At 40.8% G+C, this 17,269-nt stretch overlaps 1 protein-coding gene and 1 pseudogene across 1 annotated transcript; one reads left to right on the top strand and one right to left on the bottom strand.

The window, feature by feature from the left end:
- The first annotated feature begins 6,782 nt into the window (after positions 1-6,782).
- On the top strand, positions 6,783-9,577 carry LOC147982712 (cytochrome P450 89A2-like; annotated as a pseudogene).
- A 3,616-nt stretch (positions 9,578-13,193) lies between these two features.
- Positions 13,194-17,269, bottom strand: LOC125534670 (alpha-copaene synthase-like). Its single transcript, XM_048697831.2, has 4 exons — positions 17,253-17,269; positions 14,251-14,386; positions 13,847-14,095; positions 13,194-13,475 (listed from the first exon to the last, which is right to left on the bottom strand). The coding sequence occupies exons 1-4, from the start codon at positions 17,267-17,269 to the stop codon at positions 13,194-13,196; spliced, it is 684 nt and encodes a 227-aa protein (XP_048553788.2).

Here is a 17,269-nt window from a genome sequence, read left to right as displayed (position 1 = left end):
CTGGATATAAATAACCCACTTCTATCATCAATCAAGATTGATGGATCATCTTTCATTCAAACTTTCTAGTTCTTTATTTTCTACTTTAAACACGTTATCATGCACTTTTGCTCTCCGGTCGAGCGATTTAGCCACACACAAGGAAAGAGATTACACACAAGAGGGATCGCCTCACAATCAGGGTCTAGAAGAACGGATAAATAGCAACTTAATGATTCTATCGGAATCAACACCTGGGAGCAGCACGGAAGAATCGCACCAATACAACCAAATGCGAGTTTAATCTAATTGCTATGATACATCATACGCTAGTGCGATTTACCTAATCTTTGTTCTTGACTATCAGGAATTGCCGCCCTGGGTACGACAAGACAGTCGAATGGCCTTCACGGCGCAGCACTCCAGACCAGTGCATGAACGCCACACTTCTCGACCAGCGCGCCGCGCATGCAAGAACTAGGCGTCACATTTACCCCTTTTTTCTAACCAAGGTGACCAGTCCAGGAAACAGGACAAGAATAAAAAAAGAACTCCGAAGCAAAAGGATCCACATACATGAATAAGTCTACGCGTCCTGGACTACTTCTCACATGAAGCTTACAATCAAAGTACTTGATCGCAATACCTATCAGGTGCTATGATCCCAATTTTATTCATAGTACATAATCATGTTCAACCAGAAATCAGCGCCGTGGGCACCGGCCACGCCACAACAACAGTACTTGTTGAAGGCACTCAGGAACTGGACCGCATCAGTATCCCACTACATGTAGCGGCGCTCGGCGCTACCCTCCGGTGCGCAGCCTTCCGTGGAGCGACCCAGACTGGCGGGTAACAGCAAGCGGCGAAGCCCTCTGGCATGCGGCGGCATCGCCTCGACTCCGGCCGCACGTGTATCGAAGCCCCGCCGACTCCACCTGCGCATCACCTTCCATCCCCGCGCTCCCTCTCAGTCATGACCTGCCTACTCAATTTTGGGCCAGTGCGCAGCGCAATGCGCCCTCTAGCGCGGCTTCCTCTGGCACAAGGAGGGCCAACCAATGCAACGTTTCCCAGCGGCGCGGCGGTGGATGATAATCCTTAGCCGCACGTGAGAAATTGGGGATTTCTATCCTCTAGGTTATCTTTTAGTTTAAGCATTTAAGTTTCTGTTATCCACAGAAAGGTCCCTGTAATATCTGTTAAGCCCTCAGGCTTAGTTCATCATGCACTATAGCGCTCAACTTCAACTCTCAAGTTGTCTATACTCCTGCGATTTGTAGTACAACTCTCTGTTTTAGCACTTTAACCATCAGGTTATTACTATTTGTATTCTATAAGCCCTCGGTTTTAGAAAACATACGTGGGAGAACCTCAGTTCATCCTAAATTACATAAAATAACTATACACCATTTTTTTAATGGCAATACCACTGCAAAAGAATGTATTGCTTATATTTCAGCTCCTATTTTTTCTGGAATTTAAGACATCAATTATGTTTTTACCGCAAACATTCTATATGACATGTGATTTTAGGAAAACTATATTTTTGCAGTCGAAAACAATTTTTCTTGCAAATCTTAATGAAACTCAAATAAGAATTATAAATTGTCATACTTCATATGACATGCCCAAATTTTATTTGTGAATCACAAGGTATTGGTGGCATCTACTGCACCGTTTGCAGATTATCCATCATTATTGTGAGGTCTACATCTTGTTACCAACAAGATGACTACCTTCAAAGTGCTCTTCCAAATATCAATATTAGCTGTGACTACCCTCAAGATATCATAAGGTAATACTGGCATCTACTGCAAAATTTTGTAGACTATCCGCTATTACTGTAAGGTCTACATCATGTCACTCTGATAGATGATTACATTCAAAGTGATTTCATAAATTTAGCATAATATAAGGTAATAGAGATATGAACATCTACTGACAAAAGTCAGACTATGTTTCCTATTACTGTGAGATCTACACCGCATTTGGTGATTATCTTAAAAGTGTTATCTATTTAATTTGTAGTATACACATAAGACCCCAATTGCATCAGCTACATTTATAAAATTTGCTCCTCACAAGCATTTGTTGTTGTTCACTAAAATGATTTGCTCTCATAGTAAATATAGTTCTCGCACACTTGATATATACCAAAATGGTATTGTGTGCTAATATCAACTAGTCAAGCCTCATTTTGCTTGAATATGTCATAGAAAACTATGCAAATATTTGCATATACTAGTGATTACCTTCTATTACATAGGTAAAATACATGGCAGTGAAGCCTATGTCACTATTTATAATTATAGTGTTGCCCATCCATCAAGATGGATTGCATAATTATGGAAACGATTGAGTGTCTCAACACTTTTGCAATGTCCACATCACATTATGGTTAAACTTTCACAGTGACTAACAAATGTCATACATGCAATGCGGTGACTCTAAAGTTGCAACACTCATATGCATTTTATGTGTCCCAACTTCACTTAGTTCTCAAACTAAGTACATAATGGATGACATTTTATTCACCTTGAATATTTCCCTTAATATAAACATGATGCCTTGAGCATATCACGAATGATTACCCATTCGTTTTTCAAGACTTCAAGTCATCGCAGCTCACAATTATGTCACTTAATCAACCTCAAGTTGAGATCTCGTGGTCAATGTTTTCATATGCCTTAAATACACTTTACATCCTCTTATGATGGTACTACAAATTTCCATGATGAAGAAATATAGAATTTCTTAAAATCATCATATCCACCCAACAGATGATATACCATTATTTGAAATATTTGCTAGTACTGAGAATACTATGCAAGTCAGTGGTCTCAAAAATGAACCACGAGGAATTCAAAGTAAAGTGTAGGCTAAAAGACAAAATTACCTCTTAATAGGGAATATATCGTTTTCAAATGATCACAAAGAAAATTCTCCAGTTTGTCAAATGTGTGGTTATACAAACATCATACCTATGATTACCAAACCCTCAAACATATGGTCAAACGACACCACAAATTTTAAAAGGCCAATAAGTTAAATGGGATAAATTTGCAAATTTGCAAATAACAACAAAATTCTGGTAAAGGATTGTTCTCAGAATCTTCATCAGAAGGAGAACAAAATCTAGTGCGGAAAATGGAGGATGAAAACATTTGCACTCAAAAATATCGGAGACCCTCAGGTAATCTCCTAACTGTCCCAATATATTATTAGCCCATACTTGTACTACTACATGTAGTAAAATGTCCAATATCATATCCATTGGATACAATATGCGATAAAGTTGAATGTATGTTCCAATTCATACTCAATATTGTTGCATACACAATGATTTTCTAAGTATTAATAAATTAAATATTAGGCTTGATAGCCTTAGCCATCCTGGTTTGGGGATGATTAGAAAATTGTTGACAATTCGGTTGGTCACAACTTAACAAATTGCAAAAATATTCCCCAGATCATCAGATTATATGTGCACCACATGTGCCATAGGGGAAATAAGTTTTAAGGCACTCTCACCTTAAAATTCTAAGCATGACACTTATTCTTCCTTGAACACATTCAAAAGATATGTCTGGATTGCTTAACCATTATCTGGGGTAATTTAGATACTTCATGGTACTCATATACACATTCATAAAATGTTTTTAAGTGTGTCTCTTATCACACGCAACAATGCATGATCTTACTAAAAAAATTGCTCAACTTATCAAAGTAAGAGCAAATTCTCTTGAAAACAGGATCTATAAACCCATTCAAATGAACAATGTTGTTGAACTCATTCAATGAGCATTTTTTTGCATTAAGTACTTTATGTACATACCCAAAATGGTTTAGCTAAATTTCTTATCAAAGAGAGTTAAATGAATTACATGACCACTTTTAAAGAATTGTAAAATTACTAGCCTCTTGCTGCACACATACGGCCTTACACACCGTAAGTATGATCTAAATCATACCAACTGCATATCATACTACTTTCCCTTGTAGTTACTACGTGGAAATCAAAAAAGTATTTCTTATCTGCGATAATTCGGTTACATGCCGATATCACCACTCCAGCGTACATCAATGGGCACTCGCAAAAATTAGGGATCTATGTGAGGAATAACAATTTTTATCCGTCAATCAAAATTATTCATAGCCTGTATGCTGATTGCATCAGCAATAAGGATATTTTCCGGCATTAGGGGGAGATAAGTACCACAAAGAATGACAAGAAATAAATTAGAAATGCTATTGACATTCTATCCTTATATCCACGTACTCAAAGAATATGAACTAGAAGTTTAGAGAATCATATATTTGCAACACATTGCAAATCTGCCACATACATTTACGGATGACAACGTGTCACTAAATTCTATATTCCTGCAGTAAAGTATCAGAAAAAGTGGAGGTACCTGATAAACCACTCTTCTTCCCAAATGAGAGCAAGAGGGGGAGAAAATCTGACAAGACGAGATATAAGTTCTCATATGCTTCCGCAGAAACAGAGGAAATCAAATCCTCAACCAGTAAATGTAATTCAACATCAAATTGAAAGACACCTCACTGGATGCTCATCATCCAAAGCCCGGCATAAATGTGCATAAATATTTTGGTGACGGGACATCGAAACACCTTGACTCCATTTGTTGTAGAAAATCACGAGGAGTTAAAAGGAATAAATATTTTATCCACAAACTTCAATGATTCCACCAGGATCATATAAACTAAAGACTACATTTGTCGACATATATTTCTTCTCAATTTGCTAAAACCTTTTGGGCCCAGAACCAAAAGCCATGGTAGAGTGCCTCTTGCACTCATATTGGTTCACATAAAATGAAGCAAGTAATGAAGAATAGCACTCGCTCAACAAATGAGTGGTATTTACCGCAGTAATACCTACTCCTCATAAGTATCTTCCGTACGAAATACTAAAAACTTCTCATTCATAGACAAAGTCAATGAGGTGGTGAGAAAGCGAGGCTTGTAGCAAAGGGTTCACGCAGAGACCCGACATCAATTATGATGTAACATACCCTCTTGGTATGAGTGGAATTATGTTTCGATACTAAATATCATTGGCAATAAAAATAACAATATCCATGTAGTTAATGGGTGTTAATGAAGTGATATCAGGACCTGAAGTTCTATATCTCACTAATGTCAAAGCACTCATATAATTGCAAACTACGCCAGGCCTAGCACTATATTTTCTATCTTTGTTCAGAGTGTAAACCCCAACAAAAGGTATATGGTTGATATAGGAAATATCAGCTTATATCTCAAGCTCACAATAAATCATGGATATTTCCATCAGGAAATACAAGATATGGCCATGATATGATATAATGATATTGGCTCTTTCTTTGATCCCAACAATACCATATCAATGATTGAATTTGCTGGAATAGCCTTCATATGGAAGTCATATAAATGGGCTTTAACGGCTATTTCCAGTTATCATTCTGACATAATCGCTTTATCTAAAAGCATTGCAAAATATGCATGGCTTAGCAGAATGATTAACCACACTCAAAATCATGTGGTTGAGATTCATCAGAATCACATAACTTGATTTATCAAGACGCTACCACTTGTGTTACTCAATACCTACAGGTTATATGAAGAGCAATATCATAAAGTACATTGCTCGAAAATTACTTATCCTCACGAATTATAGAAAGTGAGGAAACAATATGCAAACAACATACTTTGGAAATCTTACAGGTTATTCATAATTTCATGATCATATCAATGGAGTTTGTATTACACATTCTCCAGGTTTGCAAAGTTCAGGGGGAGTAATTTCCCAAATCTATAACCTATTAACAATCCTAAGATTGCATATATTGTACTCTTCTTCCCTTCATGAGTTTTCCCTAATGGTTTCTCATAAAGGTTTTTAACGAAACAATATAAACACAAGTGCCTATATATGTCATATCATTTCTCCTTATATTTTTTCCACTGGGTTTTAAAGGAGTTTTCAATGGCATATCATATCACACTCTTTTCCCTTATGAGTTTTCTATCAAAGCTTCTCATAATGGATTTTAGTGAGGCAATATCTTATCAAAGATCATACTTCATACTTTCTATTTTCCCTATCGGGGTTTTTAAAGAAAGTACTCAAGACATTTTTTTTGAGGGAAAGTACTCAAGACATATTAATTGTTCTCTAAACTCATCGATGAGTTTTCTCCTTCTTGAAAGGTTTTTCTCATATGAGTTATCAAGAGACAATAATCATTATATGTTGCATCATTTTCTCCTTATTATTTTTCCCACTGGGTTTAAAGGACTTTTAGCAACATATCTGCATTATTCTCCTCATATTTTTCCCACAGGGTTTTTGGAGGAGACAGTCAAGATTATTCAAAGAATTTGTCAAGATGATGGATATACCAAAGAAGAGACGTTGTACAAGGGGGAGTGTTAAGAATAGAATAGTTGATTACAGTTAAGCTAATTAGGATTAAGTTAATTGTTAGATACGTTGCTTGGTTCTCAAGCAACCATGTACTTCCTTGGCTCTCAAGGCAACTATGTAATTTCTTGGCTCTCAAGTAACTATGTGTTTACTTGACCGCCAAGCACCATGTGTACTTCCGCCTGGGTATAAATAGCCCACTTCTATCATCAATAAAGACTGATAGATCATCTTTTATTCAAACTATCTCGTTCTTTATTTTCTACTTTAAACAGATAGCATTAAAATGGCATCAATGGAGCTCAACTACCCCGTGCCATGCCCATGCGTGCGTAAATATGGCAGGCGCGGCTCAGTCCATCAAGCCATGGCAGACCTGCTCCTCCTTATGCTTCCCTTGGCTCTTCTCTTCTTCCTCCTCCACCATGCATCGCCAATCAAGGCCCTCCTCACGAGGGCCAAGTCGGTTCTAGCGCCAGAGCTCTCCACGGTGTGGAAGCCGCAGCCCGCTAGTATCTTCGTCACCGACCACGAGACGGCGCATAGCCTTCTCGTGCGCGGCAGTGCCGACGGCTCCTTCTCCAACCGCCCACCATCCATTTCTCCAAGCGCCATCCTCTCGCGCCGTCAATACCAGAACATCACCTCCGCTCTGTTGGCGCCGCCTTCTCGCAACGCCGCACTTTTTCCGCCTCGAGCTGCCTTACACAACTCTCTCTTCTCACTTTGTCCTTCTCTCAAGAACACACACACGTTGGAACTCTACACACACACGCCAAGGCAGACCAGCCGCTAGCTTTGCCGGCCGGGAGGCTCTTCACCTTGGTGAAACAAGAGACTACATCTTTTCCCTCAGCCCTCACGGGTCACGGCCTCCCTTCTCATTACTGAATATGACATATATATATACAAAAGTGACTCACGCAGGCACTAAACACAGCCAGGCCACTAAGTCACGTACTCACACATGACCCCCTCTCTCTCACCTAGAATCGCTCCAGGATCGGCACGATCGGTGGCTTCACAGCTTGTGCGCTAACTAACTTATGCATGCAAAGTAATCAACAGCTAACTACATGCACACCCCTTGACCAGCTAACAACCTCCATGCGGCCACTACTTACCCACGAAGCTGGCTAACCACTTGCATGCATCTAACTAATCCATTCAGCCAGCCGGTTCACTTTGCGGTCCATGCGCTTGTCGCATCACACGACTTTGCTGCCTCATGCAACACTGCAGCTTCGCACTGCCGTCGGCATCTCGCTGTGCTCGCCGCATCGCACGGCAGTTCGGCATATCTCCTTCTCGGCACGCCTTTGTCGAAGCAACACCGGACTAGCTACTCTAGACCATCTACACTATATGCAAAACTTAAAACAAATATGCAGATACAAAACACGCTCCCTATGGTGAGCACCGGCGCACCATTCGTCACAACCTCACATCGGAGGTCCTTCACCCGACGCGGCTCCACCGGTACGCGTCGGCACGCCGCGGTGCACTTTGTGGTCTCGTCGCGGACCTCGCCGAGCAGAGGAAAAACGGTGTGGTCCATGCGGCCGAGAGCATCCGATACGCCATGTTTGGGCTCATCGCCACCATGTGTTTCGGTGATGGCATCGACAATACCCACGTCCGTGTCATGGCCGACGCTAAGAGTGACCTCGTCAAGTCCCTAGCTACCGCGCGCGTGTTCGCGCACGCGAAGCTCCCGGCAGTGACTAGGTTCATTTATCGTAATCGTTGGAAGAAGCTAGCCGCCCTGCGACAGCAGCAGGAGGAGACGTACCTACCGCTCATAGATTCCCGTCGCGGCCGGCACCGGCAACCTAGCGAGACGCCGGTGTATGTGGACAGGCTCATCGACCTCGCGGTGCCGGACGACCACAATCAGGACCCAAGGCGGCATCGAAGAAGGCTGTCCGACGGTGAACTCGTGGGCATGTGCTCCGAGTTTGTTGGTGCTGGAACCGACAGCCTCAGCGCTGCAGTGGATCATGGCCAACTTAGTGAAGCGCCCTGACATACAGGAGGCCGTCCGGAGGGAGAACGATGCCGTCGTGAATGCAGACGCCGACGAAGTGAGCGAGAATGTTCTTGGGGAGCTGGAGTACCTACACGCTGTGGTCATGAAGACACTCCGGCTGCATCCGCCGACGTCTTTTGCATTCAGGCAGGTGATGGAAGAGGACCATGTGGTTCACAATGGCCAGCGTATTCCGGTGGGCACCAAAGTGTACTTCCCACTGGCGGCTATAGCACGAGACAGCACAGCGTGGGACAACCCTGATGAGTTCAAGCCACAACGGTTCCTGGCCTCCAAAGGTGCATCAGAAGGAACCGACAACACGATCAAAATGATGCCTTTCGGTGGTGGTCGGAGGATATGCCCTGGCAGGGGTGTCGCGATGCTGCACTTAAGCTACTTCACCGCCAACCTCGTGAGGGAGTTCCGGTGGAGGGAGGGAGAAGGTGAGCTTGCCGTCGATCTCCAGCTGCATGTTGAGTTCTTCACTGTCATGAAGCGGCCATTGTGTGCTCACCTAGAGCTTTGAGGAACAGAGATCAAAACTAGAGTTAATTAGCTGGCCAAAGTCTCTTGGTTGTACCGTGTTTGCTAATAAGGAGCCATATGAATGTTTTTTCAGCATTAGTCGATTTCCACCGTACGCAGAGTGTCGAACCGAGACGGAGCGTCGCCAGCGAGGACTTGCCAGGAATGGGTCGGAGCAGGCAACAAAGTCGCTACATCATAGGCGGAGGTGAGATAGAGGCTTTACTAGTTCGGCTGATTGGCAGTTGTTGGCGTAAAGAAAACTGGAACACATGATTATGTATCTGTTAATGCCGTAATAGTTGTGGTTAAGTTAGCTATTCCTTAAACCATGCACTTGAGCAGGCTAGGCATTTCTTATTCAAACATTATGATGAAAATAATTAATATTGTTAACCATTCAAAAACACTTTGTCAATAGGAAAAAGTATTATACGCATAAATGAATGTTATGCATTTTCATAATTCCCTTTAACATTTGTAAATCCACCAATTAACTCATGCTCCTACCTATAAAAAGAATCTAAGATTAATAATGCATATGCTATTTACATAAATAATAAGATATTTTTAAATTAATCAATCCGGATACAGAGGCATATATTAATGTTTGTAGCTTTGTTACCCCATAATGTGCGATGTTCCCTATTTATATCCATGCAAAACTTTATGCAGTAGGATACAAGACGTGTGACATTTTTTCAATAAAATTCTAGTTCCAATACACTTGTCCAAGTTTTATTGTGTCCAACACGGATGGCAAATGAAACTTGTCAATCTCACTAGCAAATTCTAGCTAGGTCCACTTGTCGAGTTGACGGTCATGTCAATGCGAAAGAAGGGCATAGCTGTCAACTTGTCACCCTAAAATCTAACCATGTCAACAATGGAGGTAGGTGAATTCGTGATAGAAGAGGAAGAAGAAAATAATAATTGTGCCATGTCAAAGTATACAAATGAGCTTTGTTTTTCAAAATAAACAGCCTGAATTCTTCAAGGATAAAGTAGCTACAAATAAATCAAAGTGTTCGTCCTAGTAAATTCTATTTTTGTTACTAGGTTACTGCCACGCTTCTGCCACGTTTGGAATTGGCTAGTTCAATTTCTACTTTTCTCCTCCAACGATTCAGCTGTCCCCCCTCCTTTCCTGCAGTATACGTATACCCTAAAAAGCTTTGTTGGTTGTTTGCTAAAATGTACCATGTCCCTGGTGTATTATGAGATCGTATTTGCTAATGAATTCTTGGTACTGTTGTTTAGTTAGTTGTTTGAAGTCCGATAAACTTTTGTGATATATATCAGTATGAATGAAATTATTGACTATGTCTTTCAAAAAGAAATGTCTTTCTTCATGGGGCCCACTTTTGAAGCTCGCCCCGGGCCTCGGAAAAGTCAGGACCGGCCCTGATCACATGCTTATCCATTATCCATGATGCAAGTGTATGAACATGCGTGAAGGATGTTGGACACCGAAGAATTAATTAAGGCTCTAAAGTGTTAGCTATAAATTGGCCTATACATCATTCTCAACATGGCTTAGAATGGCCAGATTGTCTTAGCTATACCTTTGCTGGTTTGTCGGGTTATTATAACGGGTGGATGCAGGGCCATTAATACAGATGGATGCCGCGCTACTCCTATAGATATTATAAATATGTGAGATCTATCGGGTATGTTCTTGTTTGAATGGTTATTCTTGCTTGTCAGGCCACTCTTTATTTGTCTTTTTACATTCATAATAGCTTAACATCAGTCGCCTGAAAGTCCAATTTGGATTGTTCGATTTTCGCTAGAAGGAAGCATGCGCCAGAGGGAAGGAAGAAGCAGCCGCTGGCTCGCCGGAGTGAAAGAAGGAGTTCGCTGGCAGGCTACCCCATCATCTTTCGTTGATGGAGGGTGGGAGGAGGTTGGGTGGCACCACGGCTGTGGTGTAAGTTCGCCGGAAAAAAACTGGTCATCGCCGGGGCTAGAGGGATGGCCAGAGGCAGCAGCATTTCGGTGGGAGGAGGTTGAGGGAAGGGCGGGGCGGTGAGGCTGAGCGGGAGCGCTGCTGGCCGCAGGTGGTGGTGGCCGACAGTTCGGTCAGTGGTACGTTCGGCGGTTGGGGGAAGAAGAAGAAGGTTGTCTGGAGGTTGGAGAAGCAATCTGCACCACCTGTATTCCATCCTATGGCTGAATCGAATGACCAAAATTGAAATTTTAGTTAACTGGCCACTAGCCATTCCCTTTACTACGTCGTTGTTTGTAGAATAACCCTGACGCTATGGCTAAGGCACATCTATAGATCCGGGAAGAGCCAGGCCAAGATCGATATGTAATGAAGAGTACTGATCTCAGTGAGCTGTGCTACATGCTTACGGTCATCAAGGAGGTGTTTAGGTTGCATCCTCCTACTCTACTGCTCGTCCCAAGAGAGACAAGTGAGGACTGTGAAATCATGGGCTATGACATGCCTAAAGGCACCAATATCTTCATTATTGTTTTTTTCTAATTTCCCGAGATCCTAAATTATTCCCAAATAGACGAAGAAGAAAATAGGGCCAAGGTACTATTGGAGATGCGCAAAAAATATCCATCGGGAGATGGCGCTGACGCTAACGCTCGCAAGGCGGTTTTGCAGGCAATTTCACAAAATCCTTTTTTTCGTTGAGCACATAACCCGGTTTGGGCCGATTGACTCTGAGAGCGAGCGAGGGATCGTTCAAGCTGGAGATGTTTGAGAATAACAACGTGGATTATTATGGAACACATTTTGAACTCACCTCTTTCGACACTGTTCAACATCGCCACCGTAGAGATTGTCTTGGCAAATCTTCTCCACGACTTTGACTGATGCTAATTCCCGATGAGCCAATTGAAGAGTCACTGAACATGTCTAAGAAATTTGGGATCACCGTAAGCAGGAAGTTTGACCTTCGGCTACTAGCTATTCCATGCCCACGCTCCAAAGCTATTTCGATATACACATGGAATGTATATAGCAATAATTATGTAGAGCACCTTTATTGAACCGGAATGTTTTTGTTGCTCTGTAGTTTGTACATCTTTACATGTTTGTATAGCTCTTGTTGGACTATCAGACTATTTTTCATATTATTTTGACTGACATTGGCTATGTCAAATAATATCTCTATGCAAATATTTGCATGTACCTCTATGTAAAAAAGTATGAGCAAGCTTATCCATGAGTCAAGTTTGATATATGCACAACTCTTTCAATCTTTGAAACTAGATCGACGTATGTTCTGCAAAATGGTGAGAACATAAACTGCGAAAGAAAATATAAGTTTCCATAGCTATTGTACAGCTAATATATATGAACAACTCACGACTATCACGAGTTCATTTTAAATGTTCCGTATTAGTTACCTTAGTAGTGCAATAAAATATCATGTAACATGTCAAAAGTGTTTTAATAATTCATCACAATATACAAAAAATGGATTTTTTTGGGGTAAAAAAGGATGTTATGGGAAGGAAGTAGTGCCCAGTTAAATCAGACATGATGATTCACATCAGCAATGGTCGTGTTCACATCCTGGCAGCCATGGCACCAATAACCATATTCATGACCTCGTTGTGGAAGAACGTCTGCGCTTTGATGGCGAAGATGGCTGCTTGCCAGATAAGAGAACTAGGAGGCCTATGTACAATAAATGTACAAAAGGAGTGAGGGATTAGAGGGACAATAGAGGATGGGGTATTTCGTATCCACATTGATATTATGGTTAGATGGGTTTTGAGGTGGTCTAAAAGAACAACACAGCTGGAAAACACATAGAGCTTCTTCCAAAAGCCGGGATGTAATTGTTATAATAAATAAAATTGTGATGTAAATCAAATCTGAGTTGTGGCCACCCATGTGCATGAGTCTTGGCTGAGAATCTTATAGTTGCTAGTGTCAATGAAAACTTGTTTAAATCTGTGATCATGTAATCTCCACTGCTGTTACTAGTTCTACATGCAACACATTGTGCAACTATATAATTTCTCTGACGAACTCAAAACATACCTAGATATGTTTAGTCCTTTACATAAGATAAAATTTTAGTAGAGATATAATTATAACCAAAATTATCACACTGTAACAAAATGACCCAGTACAACTTTCTTTCACTGTAGCATTTTACATATTATCAGTGAATCACATGCATGCTTATCAACATTGACCTTTTTATGGTTAAAACTAGGGAACAAATACACGATGAATTTGGCCAAGGCCTACATATTCTTCAGGAAGAGCCTCTCAATAGTCCACTGCATATGTGCGCTGTGCGTGTATACATCATTTCTGTTACCATAGAAAAATGTTGTGCTAATCGCTAAGCTAATGAACTGCTGAAAGGCAGGGAGAAGATGATTTTCAAAGCGAGCTTGGTTCAGGGTCTTCCATTCTTGTTCTATCAGGGCAACAATTTTGGTAATGGCCACTTCACTTGTCACGTTGTACTCATTGATGTAACACTCTACGGTGCTTGCCAGATCCCCCTTGCATTTTCGACGCTGTATGATGACATCAATAATCATCTTTATGTAAGTATGTATCAATTTAATAATCTTCCATGCACGCACAATGATAGTACAAACTTGGTAACTGAGCCCTGCCCCCTTTTCCATAGGTGCCCACACATTTTGATGTGTACAAATTTATAAAAAAAATAGACCAATGAAGTTAAGGTAGCATCACAAAACTGACATTGTTGTAAAATAATTCCAAGTATAATCCATACTATGATTTTTTTGTCAAATAAATCACATTTTAGTACTCAAATTGTTGGTCAAAATTATATCTCAATATGCTCGAACTTGACATTCTTACATGTGTGAAAAGTAACATGCAAGCAAAAATTAATTTTGAAATATTATATATATACCTCAAATGCACCGATATCATTCATGAAACGGGAAATCTTCCCGACTAATATGATGACATCCGGAACACTAGCGGCCCATTTGAGTGCTGGCTTCATCATTGCATCACTCATTCCAGCCATCATACTCACACATATTGTTGGCACGCCGATGTTCAGGCTAGCCAACTTGACCTGATCTACAAAGCTTGGCTTGTGGTTCCTGTGTGACCATTTCGCTTCTTCCAGGTAACCAGTCACGTTATTTTGGACCTACACGCAAACAAAGAGAGGTAATCCCAAAATTAACGAGAGAGAGAGAGAGAGAGAGAGAGATGCAAAACCATACACACATACACACACACACACAGAGAGAGATATATTTATATGTTATTTTTTACAAGACAGAAAATGGTACATGAAGTTACCGCTTTTTTCAGGTGTGCTATATCGTAGTTCGTATTGGCTGGCATTTCAGCCTCAATATTCTCAAATGTCCTCAGCATCTCCATATAGAACTTCTTCAAGTACTCCGGCAGAACAAAAGCGGCGCTCTTATCCCATCTGGAAGGCCAATTCACAAAAATAATCTTAAGATAAGTTATCGTAGTTTGACAATTCTTTGTTTGCATGTTAACCTAACCTTTTATTTTTCTATACTCTTCATCTTTCTTCAACACATTAAGAACCACTAGTTTCACTTTGCTCCATGAGGTAAATAGTGTAACATGACATCAAAGATTTCATTATAGTTAATATATCTCATTCGTTACTGCATTTAGATTTTCTTTCATCCACCTCTTATTATGGCAACATATATATATATATATATTTGTGTTAATAAAATAATAATCTAAGTATGAGTCACATTTTCATTTGAAATTGCAATTGTAAACAGATAGTAGTGAGCATTAGCTCATTACTTGTATGTACCAATGAGTGCTATTGTGTTAAGACTTATGAAAATTGCACGTCAACATGGAATTTTAGCCGAGGGTACACGGTGACGTGTTCGTGTGCGAACACACTTTTTGGTGACTCCACTGGGGGTGTTCGCACACGAACACATCACCGTGTACCCTCGACGCCGAGGGTGATGCACCATAGCTCACGTCGAAGGAGACCCGGCCGGAAGCGCGGTACGCAGGCAATCCGGTGGGCGCTTTTGAAGACTCGAAACCCCGCACGCCCGGGAGGTACCCCGTCTGGACGCGCGGCGGCTATGGGCTGCCCTAGGTCGACCTGATCGCCCCTAGGGCCTCGAGGTTCGCCGCCCTGCAAAGAAGAAGAACAGACGAAGAACGAGGAAGAAGAAGAACTAGGGCTAAGGAGAAAAGATAAAAGATAAAAAATGGTAAATGAATTGATCGATTGTGTGTTGTTCAATCGGCCGTCACCCCTTAGGTATATAAGAGGCGGATGGACTTCCCGTGCAAGGAAAAGGCTTGGATTCAAGTCCAAAACTCAAATTCGGATGGTTTTGTCCGAACTTTCTAAAACTGTTCGGTTTAAACTGGCTGCACCTTGCAGGTCCTTTTTGTGGTGGTAAACGATCTCGGATGGAAACGAGTCCAAAAGCAATCTTGACCGTTTTGACAAGACGAACAACTTTCATGTTGAACATTTTCGATTTGAGGCCATATTCTGGGCCAAAACGGTCACGCAGAACACCTGTTCGCTCGCGCTGCCCATCAAACCTATGTCTGGTGGGGCGCGCCACATCTCGCCTCGTGACAGGGCCGCACTCCGATAGCTCTAACTTTTGCATACGAACTCGGATTGGGACGTTTTTATATCAAAATCGGCCGTTTTGATGAGACGAAGACAATTTGTGTTGATCATATTTCCATATGAGGACATCTTAATTGGGTTTCAAGCCATTCTTTAATCTGGTGTCGACATGAGCATCTCTGAAGTTGTCATAACTTTTGCATCCGAACCCTATTTTAGACCATCTTCATATTCATCTTGATCTTCTCGAAGAGAACCTTCTCATAGTGACTTTCAATGGAAGTTTGAATTACTCTTGACATACCTTCAAGCCACTCTTTATAAGCATGCCACTTTTGAGCGTCAACACATGCCCTCCTGTTTTCCGGCAAAGCTAGCGTGCCGAAAAATAACTTGTACCAAGTTTGTTATAAGGACGATATCAACACTCCATCAGCCATTTATATGTCCTTAGGACGATAAGTATATATCGACCATGTCTTATGTGAACTTTCTGATGCAAACTTGGGTGAAACCTTCTCAGCTTCATTAATAATCTGGTGATAAAGTACCATAGATATGTATCTCAAGGTCATCCTCCAAACCATATTGTTCACCCTTTTGCTAGGATTTTGTAGATAATCAACAATACTTTCTCCAATCCTTACTTTCGCCTGCTTAAAAATTTCATTAGTGGCTGAAGCTATGGACTTCGGTTCGGCCTTACCTATATTGACGAGACTAAGCATCGGCTATTGAGCGAAATGCAATACAACATGATTAACATAGTAGCCGGATGTTTGCTATGCCAATTCTTTCGAATTGTCATGTCTAAATATATGAACAACTTTAAAGCAAACCAAGGTAAATTTTGCATCTAGACATACGCCAAGATAAACTATGAGTGATTCATCAAAACATTGATAAACCCTGAATATTTGTTACACTACTCATAATGAATCACCGAAAGCCTCAGTATGTATAGCACCTATAGAAAGTAAAAGACTCAATCCGAATAACAATGCATATTCGGCTATCATTAATCGTTCATAAAAATATTCTAAGAGGCATGGGGCTTAAAAAACAGTACCATAAAGAAATATATAAACAACACCAACACTTTGGCCATTGCTACGAATTGAACCATCAAAACATAATCTCCATAGTACTAGAAAGACAAGGCTAATATCAACATTATGCATGTCATTAATCCGATGTTTAGTAATAAAATCAGTTATGATTTGGCCTCTTATAGATCTCAGAGATGCATAAGCCAAATCATATCCAAACAAAGTATAAGCCCACTAGCCAATTCTGCAACTATGAATTGGTCTATGCAGCATATATTCAATGACATCGGTCACTATGTCCCAACTCCATTCAATCATAATATAGGCATACATATAAATTTCCATGAGCACCTACCTTGTCTCGCTCTCCAATCGAACTAAGGACGATGTTAGAATACTACACCGGCCATGTATTGACATACTCTTAGGACGATAGATAAATATCGGCCATTACCATGTAAACTTCATTCAAAACACATACAGCCGAAATAAACAAATGAAATGACAAATCAAGTATTTCGGCCCTTTGGATCAACAACAAACTTGTAGCTAATCAAATGTATAGTGACTTGGTAATACCCTTTCATGACGTAAGAAATTATATTGCATCCATGTATTAAAATAAGCCCATTGAGGGTTACCAATCATACCTGATGACAAATTCCAT

Source organism: Triticum urartu, chromosome 2A (genome assembly GCF_056163025.1).
Source record: "Triticum urartu cultivar PI428250 chromosome 2A, HENAU_Tu73, whole genome shotgun sequence".
NCBI lineage: Eukaryota > Viridiplantae > Streptophyta > Magnoliopsida > Poales > Poaceae > Triticum > Triticum urartu.
Note: the sequence above shows the minus strand (reverse complement) of the source record. Positions and strands in the feature narration are given on the sequence as shown.